The sequence below is a fragment of the Lynx rufus genome, unplaced genomic scaffold (genome assembly GCF_022079265.1).
Source record: "Lynx rufus isolate CCGP_SWC_20201006 ecotype Redwood Valley unplaced genomic scaffold, mLynRuf1.p SCAF_15, whole genome shotgun sequence".
Classification (NCBI taxonomy): domain Eukaryota; kingdom Metazoa; phylum Chordata; class Mammalia; order Carnivora; family Felidae; genus Lynx; species Lynx rufus.
Genome location: NW_025814829.1, coordinates 60,756,778 through 60,769,682, shown reverse-complemented (window position 1 = coordinate 60,769,682; position 12,905 = coordinate 60,756,778). Strand labels below are relative to the sequence as shown.

General features: G+C 42.7%; 1 protein-coding gene across 1 annotated transcript in view; it reads right to left on the bottom strand.

Moving 5' to 3' along the window:
- CDC42BPA (CDC42 binding protein kinase alpha) overlaps window positions 1-12,905 on the bottom strand; it is a 270,725-nt gene that overhangs the window by 53,987 nt on the left and 203,833 nt on the right. Inside the window, exons 21-22 of the mRNA XM_047076475.1 lie at window positions 11,403-11,494; window positions 9,087-9,163 (exon numbers count right to left, since the gene is read on the bottom strand). Coding sequence (XP_046932431.1) covers window positions 9,087-9,163; window positions 11,403-11,494 — 169 coding nt within the window. The remainder of the gene's footprint in view (window positions 1-9,086; window positions 9,164-11,402; window positions 11,495-12,905) is intronic.

The window sequence follows — 12,905 nt, the reverse complement described above, 5'->3', positions numbered from 1 at the left end:
AAACCAGTTAAAAATTTAGTCAAGTCACAGGCTGATGATTTGAACCTAATATCGTTGGGCACACAATATTGTGGTCTTCCTTTCTAGAGGTTATACGCTATACTTAACACATATTCAAAGATTAATCTGATAAATCCAAGCACCCAATGGTTTTAACCCTATAAATGTCAGGATAATAAAAAAAATCGGTTGAACCAGCAATCTCTTCGAAGACTTCACTGATCAATGGAGTACTAGTTGAAGTCATACCGGCCGCCTCACTGGTATCCGAACTGCTTATTCGCTAATAAGCAGTAGTTTGGAAACATGTGCTCTAGGAGGGTTAATCGAGCCACCCTGCTATTTCCCGCGTTCTCCATAAACCAGAGAATTCCATGATCTAGCTCTTTCCAAGTCCAAGAATTCTCAAGAATTTTGGATTTAAGGTGCTGACCAATACCGACCATTATGAAGCCGACGACAGGTTTCAAAACTTCCACCTACGACAGGCATTCCTTTTTAATGTTACTATTTTACATCGCATATGAAAAACAGCAAACATCAGCCAGCCCACTGCTTTTCAACTACGGAGTGTGTGTGTTGTGCATAATGACACTGGGGTGGATGCTGAGGTAGGGAAATTGAGACCTTTCCACAAATACATCCCCCACTCTGGGCATGTCAGAATCGTGCTGGATAGAGGTAGTGGCCTAGCCCATTTAATCCTGGCAAACCCTGACCTAGCCTTAGTACAGGATGATGCTGACAGTCGGTTACCAATACATATATGAAGAATGTCACGATATTTCTAAAAATCTTGGAGCTACCTTAGAATATAAACAATTAACTACCAACATTAAGGCTTCAAATCTATAAATGTATTTAGGGACATTCCTTTGAACTACATTAAAAAAATCTATCAAAGATTTCTGCTGAACGGATTTACGTCAAACTATAGCCAATAAGATCTAGAACTTGCCCCAAATTCGTTTGACTTTTGCATAATATGAATTGTCAAGCTTTTTTCTACATAATTAAAATCTCTAGGAAGTCTCCACGTATCTGCTCATATCAGATTCTTATTGAGAAACTCATTTACTCTGCAGGGGACTGCTTTGGACAGCAAACTTTAGAATCACTTTCTTTCCTACTAAACATGAAAAAGATACCTTATAATTTGAGTCGTTTGGTTGCCGAAATGTAGACGAACATTCCTAAAGCTTTACGGCCCAAGCCAAAGAAAGAAAAGGAAAAGAAAGAAAAGGAAAATACGGAAAGGCAGAGCGAGAGCAGCAGCACAAAGCATGCAGCGGAGGTAAGAGCACATCACGGGGACGTGAGCGTGTTCTGCAACCACAGGCAAAAAGGGTGAGAGACAGGGAGGAGGGCGTGGGGTGGGGACACACGGTGCAGTGGTTTCTTACACGTCTGCCTTTGCTAGCTGGAGTGCAGGACGGAGAGCGCTTCAACAAAGAAAGGAGAATACTACACGTTACAAATACACACGACTCTCGATGGCTCCCGCCGTATTAACAGACAAAGTCTATCAACATACACAGAGAGACACATTTTCTGATAGGTTCAAAGTATATTTGTTTTCAGGAAAAACTGGAGGATAGGACAGCGGAGAAACGGCTGCTCGGACTCGGGCTAAGGTGACAATAACGCTTTCGCTGGACCCCGCGCAGTGACCCACGCAATGGTGCTCCAGCAAGCGAGGGACAATCTCCTTCCTGTGGAGGTTTGGAAGTAGCAACTGGAAACAGGAGAACGAAAAGGAGCCAAATAATTCTGACTGAGCGCCAGTTAGCACTTAATAAAATATTTCACGGGCCGGTCTTTTCCCTACCAAACTCTTACTGTTTTCAAAGATGATTCTTTCCAATGGTAAGAGCTAAATTAGGCCTTTGGAATCACTGACCGTGAATGAAAACAAAAACAGTTACTTCAACGATACCACCCGCCTTGACTGGATATTAGGCTTAAGTCAAAAGGGACTGTCACCTTTCTGACATTGAAGATTCAGTAATTAGGGAAAAACAGCAAGAACAATAAGCAGGTAGTAACCGCATCAAAACAGTCCCAAGCCTCTGGAACTTTGGGATGTGCAAAGAGCAGAGCTTCACACACATAAACCATCTCTACCTCTGGCAACTCCCTATATTCAACTGAACCTAACATTTCCTGAGGTTTTGCAACGGGTCAGGTATTTACAAGGTGGGGAAGACCCCAGGCCCCCAACAGTGGGCCTCACGTGGTAGCTGAGGTTTGCTGCACAGTTTTGTGGGAGGCCGGAGGCGGGACGCACAGGATTTGCATGGGGGCCTAGAGGAGGGAGTTTACAAACGGAGTCATGGGAGCCACAGAAGATTCCAGAGAAAACTTGGAAGGGTAAGAAGATCATTCCGGATTACCGGGATTATCTGTACAACTCTGGCAGATCGCTAAACAGGAACTATTATTTCTTTCTAGGAAATGGGAAGGGGGCTGACTTGAACACCGTGTCCTGAAGAGTTAACGGTGAACCGGGATTAGAAGGCCTGCAGGTTCCTAAGCAATTTGTGTTTCTTTGTCCAGTGTGTAACTAGCACGCCTTCCTCTTGGACTCCGTGGACCATACTCATCTATCCGTGGGGACCCCACTCAGGCACTGGTTCCTTCAGAAAGCCTTTCTGCAGCCCCCTGGCTCAGTCAGGTATCTCTCCTTTATACTCCTATGATATACAGTGCATATCTTTTATTAGTGTGATTTTCCCAATCGTGTTATAATTATTGATTTACACATGTGGTTTTTCCATCAGACTCGGATTCTTCAGGGCAAGAAACAGTGTAACATGCTTATCGTAATAAAGCCTATCAATTTAAAAATCCTTAATAAGTACTGAATGAATCCTTCTGAAATGCTGCAATACTTAACTGAAATATTTCTTATGGCACCTGTCACTTTCGACATGGCGCAGCACGTAACCATGGATTTATTTTTTCTAACAAGATGATAAGCATTTTGCGGCCTACGTCTCCATCTGCTACGTCTTTGGAGCTACCACCATGCAAGGATTAACACAGAGAATCCTTGACTTTCTGGCTATCTTTCTACACTTCTAGAGCAGAGTTGGGGGTGTGCTGAATCCGTGAAAAAATGCATGACTAGTTCAAAGTACACACATTGCCACCATACTAAAAACAAGTCAAAACGTCTCTCAAAACCATCTCTGCGTATGAAGGACAACACCTGGTCTCAGCTGGCACTGTATAAAGCTAATAATGATACTAAATCATAGTGATAATGTTCTTCCCAAAGTGTCTACCTAGAAACCAGACAGCTGTTTTTCTGTTTTCAACAAGAAGGGGAAATTAGGCCGCTTCCTGATGATACAATTACAGGAACACACACTACGCTCTCTCTTCTACACACTGACACACAACCACGGTTTTGTACAAACAGTGGAACTGGTCTCACAGCCCGGGAGAAGCCAGTACATTGCCTTCCTCTCTAATCATATACCCTTTAAAACTATGCCTTTTCTACCTAGGTCTCTCGGTCGCCACTGTAATGCTCAGGCTGATAGTAGAAGGAGGCACACAAGCAGAAACCAGAAGAAGTACTTTATCTTATAGACACGGATTTGGCAAATAGCTTTTAAGATTCAGTTAATGAATTCCAAAGGTCTTCTTAAACAGGAGAGTGAAGAGTGAAAGTCTGGGTGGTCATGGGTGTTTCCCTCTAGACTGCCTCAATGTATGAGAATATAATACAGATCTTGTATATATAATTAAGATAGAATCCTGCCTAAATGAGAGAAGGGCTGCATATGACAATCTCCTGAAACGTGAGTTTCAAGTTGGGTTGTATTTAACATGTGGATGGAAGTTTTGTAAAAAAAAAAAAAAAAGAATTGAAGGAGGAAACATCAGAAATGCCATAATTTCTCAGCAGGATCTACACCCAGTGTGGGTCGTAGGATGAAAAGATCTTTAAAATGTATGTTTTAAAATTCTGTCTTCCACGGATTCTCATGGATGATCGACTTGCCCCAGATCCAGCTGACACAATGCTGCAAAGCCTCAGATTTCTGTGACTGGTGATGACAGAACATGAAAGAAGCCAGGGGAGAGACAAGAGATCTCTACAGGGAAGAGATGAATGAAGGAAGCTAGGAGCCGGGACTGAAATTAAATAGTTCAGGACATCGTAGCAAGATTTTAATATGAGGCCAAAACGAGGAGTAGGAGAACTAGCTTGTCAATATTCTCCGACTGCTGGCTTCTCGGAATTGGCCAGGATACAAGAAAACAGGGTTTGTGAGGATCAGACAGTCGGACCAATGGTACTAACTCTATTCCTTTATGTCTGACCTTTAATTCCTTGGTCTACTCTTTCCTCGGCACACTAGAGTTAAGACAGCATCCAAAAAGCAAGTTGGCAAATTCTCATTTGCCAGGTAAATGGGCAATTCCCATTTTTGTGTGTGAACTTGGCCCAAATGAACAGAGTGTAGAATCGTAATTTAATAAAACTCAAAACCTACCTGGCACAGATTTAATAAACGACAATCTGTTTACCAAATACAACAACAAGTGGTTCATTTAGATGACCATAATTAGCATTACCTTTAATACAGTCAAGCCAAGTATTATCTTTGGTTCCTTTGGAAAGAAGAAAACGAACTGACCAGGATGGGAAGTTTGTAAGCGTGGTGTGGTCATCCCTGGACTTCTTGCCCCTGGGATGCAGGGAACAGATGAGGGAAAGGCCAAACTGCCGAGCTCCACCTGTCCCTCACCCTGTACGGGACCTGGAGGCTGGGCCAATATGGAGTCACCCCAGGCAGTCTAGGACTGGGGTGTGGGGTTGGGAGAAAAGATGAGGTTACCCTGTGGTCACTGGTGTCTCACCATACGTGGGAATGCCTGACCCGAGAGACAAAGTGGTCAGAGTGACATCAGTTTCTTTTAACATGAATTAACCCGCCTTCTATCTGCCCTCAATAGTGTCGTACCCCGTTGCCACTAATTCCCTATTCCCCCAAAGACTGAGAGTCCAGAAACTTCCCTAATGGGACAGCAGACAGCCCACTTTACTAATGGGAGAAGGCGGTGATAAATGGTGGCCAGAAGCATGGACTGAATATATCCCAAGTTCTTTTCTCCTTCAGAAGAAGTTCATGATTATGCACGTAGGAAAGCCCAACCACTTGAGTTCTCCTGAGTCACAGGAGCAGGTGCTTCGCCCGAATCAGAGGGAAGGAAGGAACCTCCGTACACTGCTCCGCCGTCAAGGCCGTGCTTATTGGAAACTCTACGCGTAGCAAGACCTGTGTAAACTGTGCAACTTAAAAGGAAACTGCTCTGAGTGTGCCCAGATTCTAGCATTCGCTTGAATTCTGAACTTAAGGAAGTCAAAGGTGATTCTGGAGGCGGGGAGGGGCCGGTGGTTTGGTTCTAAAAAACCAGAGGGCAGAACGAGGTCGCTAGGCCTTGGCGAGCAGATGAGGAGGTCGATGGCGTGCGGAGGCCAAAGAAAACTTGCTTTCTGCAATCCTGCTCCACCTCAGCTTTATCCCTTCCTAAACCCACGAGTTCCTGCCTGCGATTCAAATTCCGGGTCCGCGGCGTGCCCGGCTTCCCTTCTGCAGCAGTGAGGCCGACGCCAGAGAAGAAGGACGCGAGGGTGAGTCGTGCGGGGTGGCTGAGGGTTAGAGTCTGCTCGCTGTCGGGGGCGGCCCCGCACAACACTCCGAGGAGCGTGGGCACAAAGATCACAATTCACTCTGTTCCTTAAGATCCCTAATGCCGAAGAGAACTGAAGCTTTGCGCCTCGCGTCTCAGCTGCTGAGCGCAAGCGTTCTGAGGACCGGACGCTGGTTTTCAAAAACCTCCTCCTCCCACGGCCTCGAGGGTGAACGGAATGAGGACTCTGGGAAGAGCGGTCGTACTCATTAACCAGAAAGAGCCTCTGGCCGTAGAATATGAAGTAAGAAGACAAACTACGTTTGAAAATGGGAGCTGACTGCCGGCCTTGTCCCTGACGTGTAAAAATCACCGCACAGCGGTGACCTGACTTGACGATTCAGGGGGAAGGTGCGGTGACCCGCGCGGGTGGGGGTGGAAAGGTGGTTCGAGGGCTAAAGGCGACATTCAGGCGACAACAGACTCCTGGACAAGAAAGGAAGCTAAAGGAACTCGGGAAGGGGGTGAACGGCCTATGACGAGTAAGGCAACAGCAGGGCGAGGGCCTCACGTTCGCCGTTCCCTTAAGTCCTCAAACCACCTATGGGTCGGTACCGCTGTTATTACCCTTGTTCTTCTGACCAGCAGACTGGGGCGCAGAGAGGTTGGGTAACTTGCTCCCAGCCACACGCCTGGAAGGTGGTGGAGGCAGGATGTGGGTCACCTTACGTGCTTGCCCAGTAAGCGGGAAGGGGAACCTCGGGAGCAGAGACCGTGCTTTTTAAGAGCTGGCGCCTGGATCAGAAAGATTCAGCCTGTGTGAACTCAACTCCTTTTCGCTGCGTAACAGGGGTTCCTTTGTGCCGGTTTAAGACTCGGTGGTCCGTGTGAACTGAGCTCAGGCTGAGCGCCGGTGGGCGAAGGACAAGAGAGTCCTGGAGGAACGTCAAAGCGGGACGCTTCCTCACTACGGCCGGGTGGCAGCGGACAGAGCGGGGCCACGCGGGTGTCCCTGTAGCAGGCCCGTCGGCCACAGGACACCCGGGCTCCCGTGTTCTACATTCAGAGCTTTGTGTGGGAGAGGAGGGGGCGGGGAGAAGGGTTTGTTAGAAAAAGAGAAAGGAAATGGTTTTCTAGCGGAAGGAACCATTAAAAGAATTTATTCAAACTTCCTTGTCTTTCTCTTTCAAGTGAATGATGTTTCTATGGAAATAACATCTTGAGCATTTTAGTACAAACATGCAGTAGATGGTAACATGAAATAATGTTGTACATCAAGAGAGTTCTCTTTTTACCACAGTGTAGAGTGAACTAGGACCGTCTCAAGAATGATGAAATAGTTTCCATTCAGAATGGAACATAGTACACTTTGGTATGATATTTCAAAGGCAGAAAAAAAAATCAGTTAAAAAAATGTTTAAGCCTAGATCAGGAGTTTTCTTGAGTGGAAATCAGGAGTTTTCTTGAGTGGAAAATTATGCAAAGTACTCTTCTGAATGTAAGAATTATGTTTAACAGAACACAAAAAATAAAACATAAAAATCGCCCCAGGTTTAAAAACTGGGTTCTGCGCAGAACATCTGCATCTGAACCCACTCTATTTTCCAGTTTCTAGAAAGGTTAAATGTTCAACAGGACAACAAAATGCCTTATGACAGGGATTTTTGTGCCATTTAATGTGGAACAGAGAGAACGCGGACAGGTGGCATTTCAGTAAAGAGAGTGAAGACATTAGGGACTTCTAAATGATCAAATCTACAGAATTAATTTAGGAGAGAAAATGATAATGCAGTCAATTTATAGTGCATGTAGCACATATGTTAACTAAAATCACTTTCCACATTAGAAGAGAAATTCTGTCAGCACTAAAAATTGATTTGTACTCAATTATTATGTTACAATAAAATCTACTGAAAGATTTAATACGTCACTTTTTCTGATTTTATTACCAGACGTTTACTTCTAACTAACATAAAAATCAAATAGCAAAATGCTGCAAAGGGGAACGTGAAACAGAAATTGCCATGGAAAAGAAAAATGAGCACTTTTATATATTGATCCACATAGTGACAATAATCAAATAAGCATTCCAGTCTTCAGAACTGTTGCAAAGAAAGGGAATCCAGATTCCTGACGGCCAAAGCATTTCTCAAAGTACATATTCACTTCCTGATGTTTAATAAAAATAAACCCTTTGTTTCATTTCAGACAAGAAAGAAGCAAATTTTGTCTCACAAGTAAATTACCAGGTGTGATCATTCTAAAACTGAATGCATTACTAGGCAAAACTCTTCAATTCAATTCACTGATGGTTTGAAAATCAAAGACTTACGTCATCCAAAAAATCAATCAGTGAAGATGAGGAAGAAGAAAAGGAATCCTATTTAACGAATACAGCAATAAAAAGAATAGAAAATATGGATGAAGCAATTTAATAAGAACAAATAATAAATCAAAAATCTTGTAAAACAATTAAAAGGCAAATGACATTAATTCAAACAAACAAATGAGAAAAGCAGTCATTGTCACTTGCTCACGAAACTTAGAACTCCAGTAATTACTTTTAAAAGCTGATCCCTATCCCAAAGCAATGAAATACAATGCATATATTGTACCCAAAACGTAATAAGGTGAAGGGCATGGCAGATCATTAATAATCAAATTAAATGAAACACTTGAGGAGTAACGGGATCTCTCTGCCTCTAATTGTTCCCACTGGAACGTAACCTCTAGGAGAGCAGGGCGCGGTCTATTTGGCCACTACTTTAACTCCGGCACCTTTAACAGTGCTCTGTGCAGAGATACAAGATTATTTGTTTAATAGAGGTATAATCACTAACGTGAATTTTCTGGGACGAAAATATACTTTATGAATTTGGTTTTTTTCCCCCCGGCAAAGAATTTAAGCAGCAGAAACTGACAGGCATACAGTCACTATTTCATTATTATGGAATCTTCCTAACACTCTCTAGGTAATACTTGTAACAAAAAGTATGCCTATTGTAAACTCCTAAAAAAACTTGAATTGACTTGGAGCTAGAACCAGCACTGCTCTATCCTGAGATTGACCTTTTTCACCGTTTTTTTTTTTTTAATTGTGGCTCTATGCTTGGGAGAAAAAACAAAAGTGTCAACATTACTTCAAAAGTTAGGATTTGTTCTGCATTTCCGGTCTCCCAGGGGAAGGGATGAAATTTCTTTTAAATCTTGGGATGCTCATATTTAGACCTTTCTTAGATTTTTCTTACATATACATGTGATCACCATTTCCATAAGAATACAGAACATATTCCTTTCTTAATAGGCTTTTGTTTATAGAAGATTCTAGGTCCTTTTATGTGGGAAGTGATAAAACCGTTTCACCGCCAACAAATTTTAAATCACAACCTGAATTTGAAACTGACCACAAAGAATACTTGCACAAGTTCAGTACTTACTTCAAGTTGATCCAGACCATCGGTAGGCGTATTCAAAAATGCCAAGAAAGAATGCTGTGAGTCTCGGTGCTCTATACCTAGAAGACAGCAGCAACTGTTTTTTAAAACTAGAACAATTTAAACTCATTCTCACGGATAACCTTTCCTGTCTGAATCTATTAAGAGCTGTTCACAAACGACCTCATTTTAAGGCTGATCAGTCCTATTAACTCTACATTAAAAAAAAAAAAAACGTATTAATGTTTCTTGAAATATCACTTAACAGTCGATTATTATCAGTCTCCACGACACGCTTCTTTCCTGACTTACTTGAGTTCTCGAATTTCTTTCTTTTCCCTTAGAGTACATTATAAAAACACATTAAATCGTGGTAGGGTTGAGAGACTCTTTGAAATATGGTTCTGTTTTTTCTAAGCTAATTTATCACCAAACAAGGTTTCTGTTTTGAAACACCTGTACTGCACACAGAGTATACACTAATATACATGACCTCTTACAAGAAAGTAAAGTAGTGATACAACAAATGTATTTAGTTATGAAAAATCGGTTGTCAAGGCCTCAATCTGATTTCAGGTATTGTTTTATTGACGAAATGAGGCACTCAAACCCTCGGTTTTCTCAGATGAAGTTTTAAAAGTTTCTGCATATTTCTTCACTGTGACATTAACTTTAAATGCGTAATTTCCAAAATAATTCTTAAAATATACAGGCAATGATAAATGCTAGCAATCAAGCACACCGTTTTGATTTCCATATCCTTAGGAAGTTACATCCACTAATTTGTGTGGTTTTCACAATAATCTCGCCAGATGATGTACTACGTTCAGAAATTCATCCAATCAATACGTATTTACTGAGAGCCCATTAGGTGCCAAACCTTGTCCAGATACTGGCATATACTAGTAAACACACAGAAAAAACAAATTGGCCCTCGTTATGTAAATATCACATTACATTATTTAAGCAGTAGAGTACGTTATGTTACAACATAAAGTGAAATTTGATTATTCTGCAATGTTCAAAATCCAAGTACAAGGGGCAGGTTAACGTGTCTTCATAAAGCAGAGTGATAGACTTGAGTTACTTCTTTCGCAAGTTTAGATCCATGCTAACAATGACGCCACCACTGACACCAGAGTCATACTCTGCACTGGTGTCTTTTCTGTACAGACTGCCTTCAGGGCTACAGGTCCTACATGTCTTGTATATTCTTTGTCTTCTGCTCACTAAATAGTGCAGCTCCCTTCCACCATTCATGTCTGAAAACTCAGCTTGAGTCTCATTTTGGTGAGAAGCCCTGTGCTCAATCTGAATTCCTAATCTGCCTTTTCTGGGTTCCTTCCTTTCTTGTTTACTAGGAAATGCCATCAATAAAAAATGTCTTGAACATCTGCTATTTTTAGGGTTTTTTTTCATGTCAAATCCTTCACGTGTATGATACCCTCTCCTCCACAATTTTAAAAGCAGATACAGAGACCCAACCATCAACGTGCGTCACACGACCGAGAAGTTAGAGGGAAGCATGACGTAAAGCCGTTAATTCGTCCACTATTCGGTCAGGAATACGGACTTTGTCAGGATGGTGGATTTCTAATAACTGGATGTAAGAGGATCCCTTCACTGGGAAAATAACATTCTGAATTTCTCTGTATTACATCTTCACATTCTGAATGCCCACATTATGGAAAGAAAGTGGAGGAAGTTCCTGTAATGGAACTCCCAAGCTCTCGGGAATTCCTGTTCATGTTAAGACTCATTAATGTTCAGGCAATGCCTTCAGGAAAATGGGAATGGATCCTGAGAAATCCCACAGGGCAGGCAACTGAAGAATCAGACATGGAAGAGAGCAATGGAGTGCCTCAACAGTTCATCCCTGAACTGCCTTTTAACACCGGATTAATCTTTGGTTACTTCATACACTGTTCCTCAACTACCCCGGGAGTGAAGCCCCCTACAACATCTGAAAATAGTGTAAGGTATATTATAAAAATAATAGTTTTTTCCGATCACAAAAACATTATTTGTGTAACAGTCTGTGGCTATGGAAAAATGGTCCAAATTACGGCAAAGTGAGTTTTTCTGTTACTACGAAATTCTTTAAACAATGTATATTGAGCACAACAAAATGACTCAGAGACCAGGCTAGTGCACGTGTGTGTGTGTGAGGCGTGTGACGTGAGCATAAACATATCCATCAGTAAGCGCCAGTGCTGCTGCGTGAATAACTCCCCGACCCGTGCAAGATGCTGACGCTCGTGCGACAGAATGGATTCAGAACAGAAGCAGCCCTGATTGATGCAAAACACATTCTCATACCCTTTTCAGATCTAAGCTCTTCAGTGTCCTTTATTAGCTGCTCGATTTCTGATAGTAGCTCCAAGTTCTTCTTCTCGGAGTCTTTCAGTTTACTTCAATAAGGGAAAAAAAGGAAAAACGTCATTATTTTTATCGCTTATTTTAGGGAGCCATCCTACAGTAAGTACGTGGTTGGAGTTTCTTGGTTTCCATGTCAGTCATGTCAAATCAGGGAAGTGCGAACCACTGCAGGGCAGATGAATCGGCCCTGTCACCTACTCTTGTGCAAATAAAGTGTTACGGGAGCACGGCCAGGCCCGTCCGTTCACGGACGGTCCATGGCCTCTCTCGCTCTATGACAGCGGGGCTGAGCAGGCAGGGACCCCGTGTCCCACCAAGCCTGAGACACCTTGGATCTGGCTTTTTAGAGAAGATGCTGACCTGGAGCTAAATGATTCAATTTTAAATTTTTTTTTTTTCAACGTTTATTTATTTTTGCGACAGAGAGAGACAGAGCATGAACAGGGGAGGGGCAGAGAGAGAGGGAGACACAGCATCGGAAACAGGCTCCAGGCTCCGAGCCATCAGCCCAGAGCCTGACGTGGGGCTCGAACTCCCGGACCGCGAGATCGTGACCTGGCTGAAGTCGGACGCTTAACCGACTGCGCCACCCAGGCGCCCCTAAATGATTCAATTTTAAAATGTCCTCAAACTGCAGGTCAAATTTAGAATTTGGTGAGGCTCTTTTACACAGAGCCACGGAAGTGGAGCATTTTCATGAGTGTGTCTACAGTTTTTGGCTTTGCTCACGGTCCCGCGTCCCACGCGGGAGAAGGCGGCGCGCGCTCGGTCCAGGTAGAACCTGGGGAACTGCACCCAACGGCGCTTTGGGCTCGAGACGACTCGCCGGCTCCGGAAAGCGTTCTCTCCCATTTTCGGTGTCACACTAGCACATTTAGGCAATGCGTACTTAATTTATGTCTGGATTATTCACAACAAGAGTTTATAATTCAGCTGGGGTGCCGGGTGCCTGACCTCCGATTCGATTCGGAATATGAGTGATTACAGTCGAAGCACTAAAAGGCTTCACACCATTAGAAACTGAATTTATGGGACCGTATTTCTTTTCACGATCGAATGCCTTTGGGACTCTGCTTTCCAGCACCAAATGGATTTTTCTATTTATATGTTGATTTGTGACCAGAACTTTCTATTGTTTCTCTGACTTATTCTTGAACCATGTTTATATCCCATCTAATTAAGATTTTCATTGTATCATTTATTTCTTCAGAGTATAATTTGCTCTACTGTTGTGATGAGGATTGAAGGAATATATTCATCAGGTAATTGTCTCAGACTGTGGAGAGGATATACTTTTTGTACTACATAAAAGAACAGCAAAAACAGTGATAATTAAGATATGTTTACCATTATTAAATTTATCACCAAGAGAACCTTCATTTGTAAAAGATCTATGGCAGAGTGATAGGTAGGGGCTAAACATAGAACTTTCCCCCCAAATAC